Source organism: Octodon degus, unplaced genomic scaffold (assembly GCF_000260255.1).
Source record: "Octodon degus isolate 3935 unplaced genomic scaffold, OctDeg1.0 scaffold00018, whole genome shotgun sequence".
In the NCBI taxonomy this organism is placed as follows: Eukaryota; Metazoa; Chordata; class Mammalia; order Rodentia; family Octodontidae; genus Octodon; species Octodon degus.
The window spans coordinates 18,625,727-18,639,522 of record NW_004524594.1 but is presented as its reverse complement, the minus strand read 5'-3'; the positions used below and the strand labels follow the sequence as shown (position 1 = coordinate 18,639,522).

Below are 13,796 nucleotides of genomic sequence, written 5' to 3'. Positions count from 1 at the left end.
GGAGGGAGGGGGGAGGAGTGGGATGGGTGTTGATAGAAGGATCTGTTAACTGTGCCTGGAGCATACATATAGTGCCTTATCCTGCGCGCACTCGCCTGCTCGCTCGCTCTCTCTCTCTCTCTCTCTCTCTCCCTCTCTCTCTCTCTCTCTCTCTCTCTCATTTTAACAAATGATTGTTTTAACCTGAAATTTTAAACTATTATGAGTCATGTTAGTAATTTCAGACATGATGGTGTTTTTTTAGTGACAGTATTGCTGGAGGTTAAACTCAGGGCCTTAAACATGTTAAATAAGTATGCTCTTTACCACTGAGCCATACCCCAGCCCATAGAAGTCTTTCGTATGTCTTGTTATCACAATTAGAAATGAGAGCCAGACGTGGTGGCAAACACCTGTATTCCTAGCACTGGGGAGGCTGAGGTAGGAGGATTGCTGTGAGTTTGAGGTTGTAGTGGGGGCCACAGTGTGAGTTCAAGGTCAGCATAAACTTTATAGTGAAACCTTGTCTCAAAAAGATGAGATAGAGAAGAAGAAAAAGGAGAAGAAAAAGAAAAGAAAGATATGCAGAATTTATCCAGCTATCAGCTAAGATTACATTCTGAATGAGCTCAGCTCAGGGTTATAGTGATTAGTTGGTCCTCAGTGAGCTGTTTCAGGACTGTAATGGAATGGATATTCTTCGTATAGTTGCACTGACAAAGAAGTTAACTATTCAACTCTTACTATTCATAAAGTTGCTCACTGTGAATGTTTTCATGAAATCCAGTCCTGCTGCAAAACCAGAAAATAACCTTCTAAAGCAGGGCCTACCCAGACCCTGAAGGGGTTAATCTGCTCACTGTTACTGCAGCCCTGCCTCACTCAACACATAGGCACATTCACAGTCCATCACAAAAAGGAAAACCTGGGGCTAGGTATACAGCACAGTGGCACAGCACCTGCCTGGCAGGCACAAGGTTGAGTTCAATTCCCAGTACCAAAAAAGAATAAAGGAAAAAATCTAGAGTCTGACAGATCCTCTTTTAATGGTCATAGCCAGGATTATTTTATCAAGCTATGTGGAAGTAAGATTTTAAGCTACATGTGAACACTTCTACTCATAGGTTCTGATTCATAGTGAGAAATAGAAATCACACATGAAGTTTTGGGTCTTGAACAAGCTGTTCTTTGTCTTATTTCCTCCTACTAGATATAAAAGCATTGACAGTTCCCTGAGACTTCAGCCACACACACACACACACACACACACACACACACACACTGTTCATTTTGAATGACATCAAGAGCTAAAGGTACCTGTCACAGGCTCTTCAGTAGTGAGTCACATTGTTGTCTCAAATTGATAAGGATGAAGTGTACAGGCTTTGTTCAGGACTTCATTGTCTCTCAGTAACTATCTTCAGATTGGTTAGGGTTATATAGGGAGAGCTGGGGGTGGTCATGGTGTCCCTGTGCTTCCCAGTCCTTGCATAGGGGAAGGCTACAGGTCAGACTGCCCTGTGCTGTCTATGCTCTGTGGTCCCATTTTCCTGCACAAGACAGTCATTCAAGGTAGCATTGGGCCAGGGAGATGGCTCAGTGGAATAAGCGCTTCCCTGGCAAGTGCAAGGGCCTGAGTTCAATCCCCGGTTCCACCAAAAAAAAAAAAAAAGGTAGCATTAGACTAAAATAAGACCTTTGGGTACTGATAGAAAGTAGCTAATAGGCCTTCAAGTAAATTTGTGTAACTTAAAGCCTACATGATTTGTTTTCTTATAATCCACTATTAACTAACTTTGTTTTTATTTTGCCCCTCAGTTGCCTGCTTCTAGAGAAGAAGTGCGAGATGACAAGACAACAATAAAATGTGAAACTTCCCCTCCCTCCTCTCCAAGGTCCCTTCGGTTAGACAGGCTACACAAAGGGGCATTGCATACAGTCAGCCACGAGGACATCAGGGACATGAGAAAGTAAGGAGCAAGGCTCATAGGCCAACAGACTCCTGAGAAACCTACTGTCTTAGGTTTTAAGAACATCTGTTAATCTTTTCTTGAAAAAAGTTTTTAAAGGATTCCCTAGTACAGTAATTCAGTTCTGATTAAATGATAGACCTGTTTGGGCAAAATTGGGAAGCAGGGAATTATTTGAGATTAGCACTTTGTAGAACAACTACATTTCTTCAGATTCCACACATTCATTGCTTTGAGAATTTCCTTTCTAATCCTAGTGAAGAACATACCACATGCATGTGGCAGATTCTGGATAGTGCTGTTCTGTGGACAGTCAGTGCCTCTTGGGTACTTTCATGCACTCTGGGTCTTATAAGTTGAGAATTCAACATTGTCCTTATCCCTTTAGTAAACATGTCCCATTAGGAGGCCAGTAAGGTTTGCTTGCTAATAAGACTCATTTTTCACATTTCTCGTACGAGTTTCTATTCTGTACCAGGCAGTATGACCAAGGGTGTGCAGTAGTCGCCACAGTGTCCATAAATGTAGACTGCTCTTGCCCGAGGAGAGCAGGACCCAAGGAGCCTGCAGGAGCTACTGAGAGGATGGAATTCTAGTTCCTCTGACTCCCACGTTGTCTTTCCTACTGACTGGGTATAGCCCTCACTGGTTAAACAAGGTCCCTGCAGTGGGTATTCCCTGGGACATCAAATCAGGCGGGCTAGAGTCTAGGCCTTCTCAAAGTGAGGAGCACACATCAGATTCTTGACTTCCTGGAACAGATCTGGGCATATTAATGGGAGCTTAACTTACTGTGCATACTGTACTGAGTGTAAGAGACTTGAAATTTTCTTTAGGAAGTTTGAGAAATATTAAAAATACAGGCTGTCATGGTGCATATGAGGAAATCGTGGAGCTATGATAGTATGTGCTAAAGTCCATTTTCTTTTCTCAAAGCTCGACAGGCTCCCAAGATGGCCCTGTGAGCAATCCCAGCAGTAGTAACAGCAGCCAGGACTCGCTCCACAAAGCCCCAAAGAAGAAGGGCATCAAGTCTTCCATTGGCCGTTTGTTTGGCAAAAAGGAAAAAGGTCGGCCTGGACAGACTGGCAAAGAATCCCCAGGACAAGGTAGGTGGGTTTGCAACAGCAGTCCTAACTGCTAGGAGTTAGGAGAGCGTGCTTTCCCCGTGTGCCTGTTGTGTGACCAGTGCCCACATGGAGCCATGGCTGCACCTTCTCCAGAGAGCACCGTTCTCAGCGTGCCCAGGTATGAGCCTTCATTGGCCTGAGCGATTAACCCTTCATAGATGCAGATTTACTCTCAAAACATTTTTATGTGTTCTTTGCTCAGAAGCTTAGCTTTCAGAAATTATTTAGCTCTGTACCTGCAAAGTCTTCTATCTATTTGTGAACATGTAACTTGGCCATGTTAATTTACATCAACTGGGGAACTTTTCTGCTTTCTTTCAGCTGGTGTTTCAGAGATAGAAAACTCATCTCAAGATACCTTGGGACTTAGCAAATTGGGAGGACAGGCTGAAAAAAACCGTAAACTTCAAAAAAAGTAAGCTTTTTACTTTTTTTCCATCTCATGGAACAGCTTTCAGAGTTAACATTGTTTAAGTCTTAGCTGCTTTTAATTGTAATATCTAGCTGTGCATATACATTGTCTTTTCAGAGATTAACGTAAAACCTTTAAGAACTTTCAGTGTTACAGATAACTTGCTGTACCATGTGTGCCATAGGTTTGTAACCACTGACCTAAGCCACTTTTAAACCATAATGTCTGAAGGACAGGGGAGATTTGTGAAATTTTGAAAGAACTCATGTATTCCCAGTCCACCTTTGCAAACTTGTCTGCTTAGGAAATAGAATGGGTAAGAGCTGAGTTTGGCCATGTAAGCTTTGGAGTCTGATTCCTGGTTCCTTCTACCTATGTGTCTCTGAGAAAATTACTTAGCCTCCTTGTGCTTTAGTTTTCTCATCTATAAAATGACAGTTATAGTTGTTCATACCTCATGTGGATTTTTTTAATAATACTTTATTAAAGTCTTTTATTTATGTACATATTTGGCACAGAGTCTGGCTATGCAGCTTGGACTTAAGTGATCTTCCTGTCTCAGTCTCCCCAGCATTAAGATTACAGCCATGCACCACCACGCCCAGTTTCAGGGACATGCATGGCATGCAATACCATGGATCGAACTTGGGCCCTTGCATTTGCCAGGCAGGTGTTTAGACCACTGAGCTATTTCCCCAGCCCTTGAACTTTTAATTCTAAACTAAACCATTTTTCTTTTTTTTTTTTTTTTTTTCCCGGAACCTGGGATTGAACTCAGGCTCTTGCACTTGCCAGGGAAGTGCTTATTCTACTGAGCTATCTCCTCGGCCTATAAACTAAATCTTAAAGGGTAGGGAGGATATGACTCAATGGTAGTACTGGCTTAGCATGCTTGAGGCCCTAGATTCCATCTCTAGTACCTTATCAACAAAGTCTTGATTCCAAAAGTAAGAAATGCTATTTAGAATAATTTTGGACAAAGGAGCATAGGCATCAGGATACCAAGGAAGAGTGTGTACACATCTCTGATGTAGGATGTATGGTATAAGCTGACCACACCCCAAGCTAGAGTTCATAGGTGAACTAGATAGGTTGAGACAGTTTCCTGGTGAGCTGGTGAATAAAAAAAGGTAAAACTTTCTGCCACAAAATGGACTGTGTGTAAAGTCTAAGAGATAAAAGTTCAAATTGACAGTAGAGAAAGAGATTAAAAGCCTAAAGGTGGTCACATTGGTCTTCAGTAAAGATGAAAGTTGATGGGCTCTTAGAAAAATTTGTGAGAAACACCATGTGGCCGTTTCTGAGTGAAGTAAGCACAGTCTGGAACTCAGGGTGCAAAGGCCCTATCCCCAAAGTTGCACTAGAGTCCCTAGGAACCCTCTTTTGTTAAGAGAGTTAGGCAGTCTGACTCACTTCATTTTTCTTCTCAGAATTCATGACTTCCCTTTATCTTTATTTTTAACTTGTATTAGTACATGTTTGCAGTACATGATAATCACATTTGTTCTAGGGAGTTGGTATGTGTACATGACACATTTCAATTCTTTCCCCCTTCCCTCCACCCTCTTTTTATTTTGCCAGAATCATATTCATGTATTTCTCTTAAACACCTTTATATATACAGATTAAAAGCCAGACTATTAGGCCAAAACACTTATAAAATACATAAGACAATTATACTAAATCAAGGTACACCTTTAGATACATTGTCCACTCTGAGTCACAGTAACTTCTTTTTTTTCCCCTATCTTTTATTTCATTCTTAACATATATTGTTTTTCATATTGTAATGACTTTTATTTTGTTTGACAGTTTTGCTTTGTAAATTCAGGCTGGCTTTCAACTTAATATACGGTTCAGCCTTCCAAGTGCATTCACCACCACGCCTGACCATAGTAACTGTTTCAACTAGCACACCATTGAGGTTATCCCATTGCAGGTGAAATTCTATTATGGGGACATTCTATGCGAATACTCAGCCTTTGATACTTTGTAAATAAAAATTTGCACTATTTAACTGCAAAATCTGATTTTAGCATTGCTATCTTTAAATAGAGTAAAAATATTTTAAAATAACTTAGGTAATTAGCGTATGGCTTTGTGGAACTTAATATTAAAATTAGTCCTTTTGCCTCTATCGTAGCAAAACAGTGTTGTCTAGATTTTACCACTATGTTTTATTTCACATCCTCATGCTTATTGTAATAAAAACAGTAAGGCGTGTGGGCCGCACAGCTTGGTCATCCCATACTGTTGCCTTCTGAAGTTTGAAAGAGAAGTTTCCCAGTATATTTTGCTGTGGATGTGGCTCAGTGGTAGAGCGCTCTCCTAGTATGCATTAAGGCCCTAGGTTCAATCCCCAGTACCACAATAAGAGCAAAAGCTAGCATAGCAAAATGTTTCACTGCTTTAAAAATTTATTTTCTGACTTTCAAGAGCTATGTTTGAATGCTTGAGACAGGCTTTGAATTATTTGCACAAGCACGTGGTTAAACTTCATACCAGGGATACATGTGTACAGATATATGTGCACAAATGTGTGTGTGGTATGGAAGGAGATCTCTGAAACTGTGAGATTCAAGTTTATGCCACTCACTGTCCTTTTTGGCTGTGGCAAGGTGTCTAAGGATGGGTCTTTTCTCTGTACTTTGTGGTTGTATGTTGGCTGCATGTTGTGAGTTCAGAAATAAACTAGCAAGTTAATAGGGTCTATTTGTTTATGTATTTTTGTACTGAGAATTGAACTCACAACCTCATGCTTGCCAGGCAGGCATTGTACCACTGAGCTGTATTCCTGGCAGTAGAGGAAATGCTAAAATAGTCATCTGACTACAGCTTGCAGTTTTATGTCTGTCAGTTAATCTAAATATATTTGATTTGAGGAAAGAGTATTCTGTGAATACGGGGTACACTATAACACTTTGGGCATCCTTGATGTAATATAGTAGTCAGCCCTAACTTGGCTGTTGGGTGTGCTTCTGGCTATTGAGCTACTAGGCTGTCACCTTCACTGAGGGAGGCTTCCAAGTACCCCATGCACATGCTGGACAGCTGTACTAACACTCTCAGAGTTACTGGAAGAACTTGGGGCCCTGCTAATACTTGAGGCATTCAGTAGTGAATCCATCTAGCACCAAGACCCAGACTCGAGTTCATTCATCAGCTCACAGCATCCTGTGTAAAGTTTCACAACTTCAATCTCTGAGTCACTTTGTCTTTTCAATGCTCTCCATCGTATTTTGTGGTCTGTAGTATACTTGCTTCTGGGAAGTCAGTTATACAACAAACCATGCTGTGTTGTGCCCTGAATCACACAGTGTGGAGTGTTGGTGTGACCAGCTTCCGGCTCTGTGCTAAGCTTCCCAAGAGTGTCTTTCTGGCTTGGTAAGAAAAGTTGCCTTCATTCTTTACTTCTTAAGGAACAACACACCTGTCCCTAAGACTGTTCCTCACACTGACAGGCGTGTAGAATGCCAGCCTGTGTCACAGAGCTGCATCCGTGAGAGAAAGTCTTCCTAGTCTTTTGTGCAAGACCTGTGAGGTTGAAAAGTGTCCATCTCAAAAAAAGAAAAGTGTCCATCTCATGGAAAGAGAGTGATATATTTACTCTGGAAAGTTAAAGTGCTTGCTGTATGTCACCTAGGTAATCTTTATCCATAGAAACCCCTGGAATAGACAGCTTTACCATCGCGCTTCTGCCCAAAGTTTAAGATGTGTCCTAGATGATTACATGACCTTCATTTTATGCATCTGTTCCCGCATACAATTTAGCATAGTTTGGTCTGGGAATGCAGCTTAGTTGTAGAACACTTACTTAGTGTGCTCAAAACCCTGGGCTCCATCATTAGCTTGCCAAAAAATACTTAAAATATCTGTCGCCTACAACTGTATGTATGTGTGAATGTATGTATGTATATATATATGTATGTATGTATGTATGTATGTATGTATGTTGATGATGGAGATCAAACATAGGACTAACCATCAATCTCTAATTTTAAAGGCAGGGCCGGGGAGATGGCTCAGTAGAATAAGCGCTTGTCTGGCAAGTGCAAGGGCCTGAGTTCAATCCCTGGTTCCACAAAAAAAATAATACTAATAATAATGATAATAATTTTAAAGGCAGAAAGCTTCCCATATCAATGTGCATTAGAGTGATATTTTGCGTGTGTGTGTGTGTGTGTGTGTGTGTGTGGTTTATTTGTTTCTTTGTTTTAGAAAGAATCTCAGTATGTAGTCCAGGATGGCCTTAAATTCTGTGTAGCCCAGATTGGCCTCAAACTCATGACAGTCCTTCTGCCTCAGCCTCGTGAGTACTGGCATGACAAGCATATTGATACCACAGCTGACGCTAGAGCAGATATTTTAAAAAATCACCCATGGTATCTGTTTGATTCAATGGGAAAAGCTGAAGACTGCAGAAGAGGAGCTCTGACCATGTCAGGAGCAAAGCAGCCCAGTGCCCAGCCACCCTCTGCAAAGGCCCCAGCTAGGCTCGCAGCCCAGATCAGTGGAGGGAAGCACTAGGACGCAGTGCCTCACGATCCAGGCAGCAAACAGATGCCGGCAAAAACTAAAGGGTCTTCTCTTGGGGCTGATGGTTACAGTGCATCAACCTGTAGGGCCACTGGTATATCACTCACATGCTCTTGGTAGATAATTGATGTGGACAGAAGATAGGCATTCTAGAAAGAGTCCTGTTACCCCCTGGTTACTGTGTTTTTGTTTGCTCTTTTTAAATTTTTTTGTGTGTGGGGGGTGTACTCCATGTATAATCCAGGCTGGCTTGAACTCATAGTAATCCTCCTACATTAATCTCCCATATTCTGGGATTACGGGTATATGCCACCATACCAGGCTGGGTTACCTTGTTTGAAACTTTGGAACTAATGACTAGAAGCATTCTTGTTATTTAGAAAATTGAGCAGTAAAAGAATGTTGCTAATGCTTAAATATTTTGTCATATTTATGTTTGCAGTTTTAGTAGAGTGGAAGGAAACAGGCGATTCCTCTTATTAGAAAGTGATTGTATGGGTAGCTGGGCAACCTTGCCCAAAGGGACAGTCAGACAAGTGAGTAAACACCATGTAGCTATTTGGTTCTTACAAGTTACAGATTTGGACATATATTGTCTGCATTAAGTATTCTCAGTTGCAAAAGAGACCCATTTGTAAGATCCAATGAAATAAAAGGTAGTTGTGCATATCACCATTCCAGAGAGCCAGAGTGGAGGTGGCCACAAGTGTCTGCAGGGTCCAGATTCTGCAGGGGCCTTCTGCACACTTTTGGAAACCACTCTTCCTCCATCACCTTCCCAAGAAAACGGCTCTGATGTGACTATCTATGGTGTTAGCTAAGGTTAGGTGTCCATTCTCATAGTTCATAGACTATCTGCTTGGAGAGTAGTAGCTACCTGTAGATGGAGCTTGGGCCAGGCCAACGTCCAGCCAGGATCTTCTACACTTAATTGCTAGCATCTCATGACTTTTGGATGCATTATTCCACTTCTACTGCCTTCAGACCCTTCCCACTGCTTCATCTGGACCCCGGGCCTATTTCTAAGCACTCGTAGTCATTGGTGAGAAGGAGGTGCCAGTAAAGGCCAGAGCAGTTTATACAAAGCTTCAGGTAGTGGGGGCTGAAGGGTCCCTTGTTCCTTGTTCACAGTACATCTCTGTTATATACTTAAAAAAAAAAAGATTCTGGCTCATGCAGTGGCATGCACCTTTAATCATCCGACCTACCTGGGACATCGACGCAGGAGAGTCCACAGATTCAAAGCTTACCTAGGCAGCTTAGTGAGAAACTGTCTCAAGACAAAAAAATAAAGTAAAAATGGCTGAGGATTTAGTTCAGTGATGGAGTGCTTTCTTGGTTCCATTCCCAGTACCATGAAAAATAATTAAAATTCCAACAAAGCCATTCTCAGAGTGCTGAGGACATAGTACCTACTTAGTCCACTTGAATGTGTGCACGCTCTGGAAGCCCTCCTGACCTGCCACAGTAGTCTTCCCACTTCTGGCCTAGACGCAGCATCTGGAACAGTCCCTTGCTTAATGTTATAGAAATTCAGATCTTTGCCTTGGAATCGACTTCCACTGCTTTCTGTGGCTTCAGGGTGTGTGTGTGTGTGTGTGTGTGTGTGTGTGTGTGTGTGTGTTTGTGTTTTGTTTGTTTAAATGAGTCATAGCAACTCCTAGCCAGGTTTGGCAGTCTTGCGGGATCACTTACTGCTTTTTGTATATATGAGCACACTTCTGCTGATCTTAGTGTCTTTAGGAGCAGTTTTGCTTGTTTCAATTAGGAAGCTTTTCTTTTTTCTCCATCTGAGATACTAAAACATTTGCTGTCTTCTCTGGTTCAGGTACTCCCTGGTTCTTGTTCCTGCAAGTCTAGGGGTGACCTAAGGAACTCATAGTTGAAATTTTACATGATGCAACATTTTACTTAGCATAAGCTTTAATTGTGATCAACTTTACAGTCTGAAAAAAAGGCTACTACTGTTGTTACCCAGTAATTATCTTTAGAAGTTTCTATAGAATGCTATGCTCAAATGATCGTAGAAAAATAACTGACTAAAAACAAACTAGTAATTTAAAAAGGGGGAGGTTGCTGAGAAATGTGCAGCTCAGTGGTATTGTGTGTGCTTAGCATGTGTGAGGCCCTGGGTTCCATCCCCAGCACCAAGTGAAAAAGAAACAAAAAGCCAGATATGATGACACATGACTGCAATCTTAGCATTCTAGAAGGCTGAGGCAGGATGATCACAAGTTCAAGCCCAGCCTGGGTGACCTGATGAGACCCTGCCTTAACTGTAAGAAAAGATGCTGAGTGTGTAGTTTAATGCAAAGGCCCTAGGTTCAGTCTCCATCCTTCAAAAGAGAGAGGGAGGGAAGAGAGAGATAGACTGACTGACAAACTGACAGACTGAAACTGACTTGCGTGTTTGTACACATAAATTTTTTGTTGTTGTTTTGTTTTAATTTATTTTTTATTAATTTTATTGAGTGTACACATAAATTTAACCGTACCTGTCTTCTCTATAAAATGCCATCCTCCCTACCAGGCTGTTAAGTCTCTTCTTTTAAAAATGTTATAGGTAAGCACTTCAAAAGAAGGACTTACATATTATGCTGTTAATCTTTCATATTACTATGTTAGATCATTTTTAGAGATGTTAGTATAGTAAAATTATGACTTGAGTATTTAAAAATAAAGCATATATGATACTTGCAGTCACATCAAGGAATGTATGCAAGACTCCCTGCCCTCTTCCCTGCAGCACAGCCTTGGTGTTGCATGAGTTTCCTTGTTCATGATACATTCTGCATTAAATGAGTGACTGGGATTTCAGGCCCTCTAAAGAAGAGACCTATGGGTTAAAACCACAGGATAACCCAGTGACTTAATTTTTAAGTAAGGACCAGGGAGATAGCTCAGTAGAATATGTGCTTGCCAGTGAAGCGTTTATTCCACTGAGCCATCTCCCTAGCCCCCACCTAAAAAAAAAAAAAAAAGTAAATGCCAGATGCATTGGTGCATTCCTGTAATCCTAGTACTCAGGAGGCTGAGACAGGAGGATCATTGCAAGTTTTGAGACCAGCCTGGGCTACAAAGTGAGCTCAAGGCCAGCCTGAACTGCATAATGAGATCGTGTCTCAAAGACAAAAGTAAAACCAACCAAATTTATCAAATAACTATTTACTTAAAAGAGCAGTGTGTAGTAGAAACTGTTATCTATTACTTGTTTGCTGTATTAGATGATAGCATTTTTATTGTTAAAAATTTGCATTGCAGCCAGGTATATGACAATATACTTATAATCCCAGCACTGGGGAAACTGGCTACACAGAATTTGAGGCCAACCTGGACTACGTGCATAGCAAGACCTTGTCTCAACATGCCCTAAACCTCTTCCCCCCCCCCCGCAAAAAAAAAGGCATTTTTTTTTTTAAGATTCTTGTAGAGATAGGCACTGATATCTTGACTGTGGTGTGGTTTCCTCTTCCTAAACATTTTTCCTTCATTGTTTAAAAAAGAAGCAAAGCCAGGTGTGGTAATACATGCCTATAATCTCAGCACTTGAGGCAGAGGCAGGAGGTTCGTTGTGACTTCAAGACCAGCGTGGGCTACAAAGGGAGCTTAAGGCCAGCCTAAATTGCATAATGAGACCCTACCTCTTAAAGACAAAATACTTCTTTTTGCGGTACTGGGGATTGAACTCAGAACCTTGGGTGTGCCAGGCACGGGCTTATGCCACTGAACTATCTTCTCCAGCCCAACAAAAATAAAGAGGGAAGCAGTGTTTTGTTTTCCCCTAATTGTGCTATTACCTTGGATGTGAAAATTCTCCCTGGATTGTATACGTTGGTAGTAATTCCTAAATTCTCTGAAGTAATGGTGATTTGCTTGGGAATCAGGGGAATGCTAGCTTTTTTTTTTTTACTCAGGCCTTCTCCATAGTACGTATGAGACTGGCATTAGGAGGGGGATGTTAATAACATTAAGGCTGTAGAAGATGAAAGGAAATGAGAATACCATTATTATGCTTTTGAAAATGCTCATAGAGAGTACTCCATTAACTTATTTTATGTGTAACAGTGATTCTTTAATTTGAATGTCTTATTCACAGACATGAGCTGCTGGAGGAAGCCCGGAGGCAAGGCTTACCATTTGCGCAGTGGGACGGGCCAACGGTGGTTGTATGGCTGGAGGTACATCCCTTTAATACCTAGTTGGTGCTGCATGATGCAGACTTGTTGATTCATCTCCTGTCTCTGCCTGATGTTCTCGTCTCTTCATTCTTATTTCCAGCTCTGGGTTGGGATGCCCGCCTGGTATGTGGCTGCCTGCAGAGCAAATGTGAAAAGTGGGGCCATCATGTCAGCCCTGTCAGACACAGAGATCCAACGAGAGATTGGCATCAGCAACCCACTGCACAGACTGAAGCTGCGGCTGGCCATCCAGGAGATCATGTCTCTGACCAGCCCGTCTGCCCCGCCCACATCGAGAACGGTGTGTTCACAGAGGCTTTCTGTGTGTTCTCTGGGGAGAAGAAAGGCAGTGTCCTGCCAGCATTGCTCCCCTGGTGCTCCATAGTCATACTCAGGGTGTTTTCAACTTAAAATCTCAGTAAAGCGTAGTATAACCCATAAGTTGTGGGAACTGAGTGATCCAAAGAAAATGTGTCAGATGCTCATATAACAGCTTGGTTAGAAAGGGCTCATTTAAAAAATGAGGCTGTTTTGAAAGGTAAAAAATTGGTTGGCACAAATTTACGTATGAATTTATCAGAACTGAGTAAATCTAAGGACCTCTCAGTTTTGATAAATTTGACAAATTTTTGAGGAAGAAAAAATATTGTGATATTTTTTGAACTTCATTTTCTATTTTATGGTTCAAACTGAATGAGCACTTGTCCTGTATATAGATACTTGTTAAGCAAATTGTATGCTGTAAATGTTAAGTTTGTGTTCAACTATACAGATAGCAAAATGTACAAATAAGCCCAGGACTATATAAACCCTCACATACGTTCCCCAGGGTGTAAATGAACACCTGACTCCTGGCACCCAAGCTAGAATGGGGTTGTGCTGCCCTTTCTTGTATATGGCATTTTTCCTTCAGTGTTCTATGTATGAGTGCATCTGTGTCATTTCACATGTAGGCTGGACTTAAGGAGTAGCTTTCTCTGTCCACTGCTGGGCTCGGGCTCTTCCCTGCACCGCTGAGGTGCCTGGGAAGTACAGCTGACATGTGAGCAAGGGAAGGTCACAACCCACTAATCTGGAGAATTCTAATCTTCTCAGTGGACATTTTCTTCCCACAAAAACTATAGAGGAGGAAAAACAAGCTCAGTGGTGCACTGGAGCTGGCGTGTCACTGGGGCCAGCAGGTGCTCTCCTCCGTCTTGGGAGCTGCAAGGTGTCTGCCCAGCACTGCCTGTGCTCACATAGGTGCTGTCCACTTGGAGAGTCTTGAAGGGCCCTCAAAGAGGTTCCTGGTAACTATTCTGATGAAACATTAATGTCTATTAGGAGGTAAGAGCAGTTCTGCTCCTAACTTGCAGAGTTCAGGGTTTTTCATCTGGCTGTTCAGTCCTCTGCGTTAGAAAGGAAACACTCTCAGAGCCTTGTAGACATACTGCGTAGCAGACCAGGGTCTGCCTGCAGCTCACAGTAACTTTTTTTTTTTTTTTTTAATTTATTTATGTGTGTGTGTGTGTGTGTGTGTGTGTGTGGCCAGCTCAGCCCACCAGGGGCGGGGCTGGTGGCATGTGGTGCTGGGGGATTGAACCGCGGTCCC

General features: G+C 41.9%; 1 protein-coding gene across 8 annotated transcripts in view; it reads left to right on the top strand.

The window, feature by feature from the left end:
• Positions 1-13,796, top strand: part of Ppfia1 (PTPRF interacting protein alpha 1) — a 111,923-nt gene that overhangs the window by 80,756 nt on the left and 17,371 nt on the right. For all 8 annotated transcript variants that reach the window (XM_004627106.2, XM_023710811.1, XM_023710808.1 and 5 more), the window contains 5 exons: positions 1,798-1,949; positions 2,886-3,058; positions 3,401-3,494; positions 12,124-12,205; positions 12,306-12,506. In XM_004627106.2, coding sequence (XP_004627163.1) covers positions 1,798-1,949; positions 2,886-3,058; positions 3,401-3,494; positions 12,124-12,205; positions 12,306-12,506 — 702 coding nt within the window. The remainder of the gene's footprint in view (positions 1-1,797; positions 1,950-2,885; positions 3,059-3,400; positions 3,495-12,123; positions 12,206-12,305; positions 12,507-13,796) is intronic.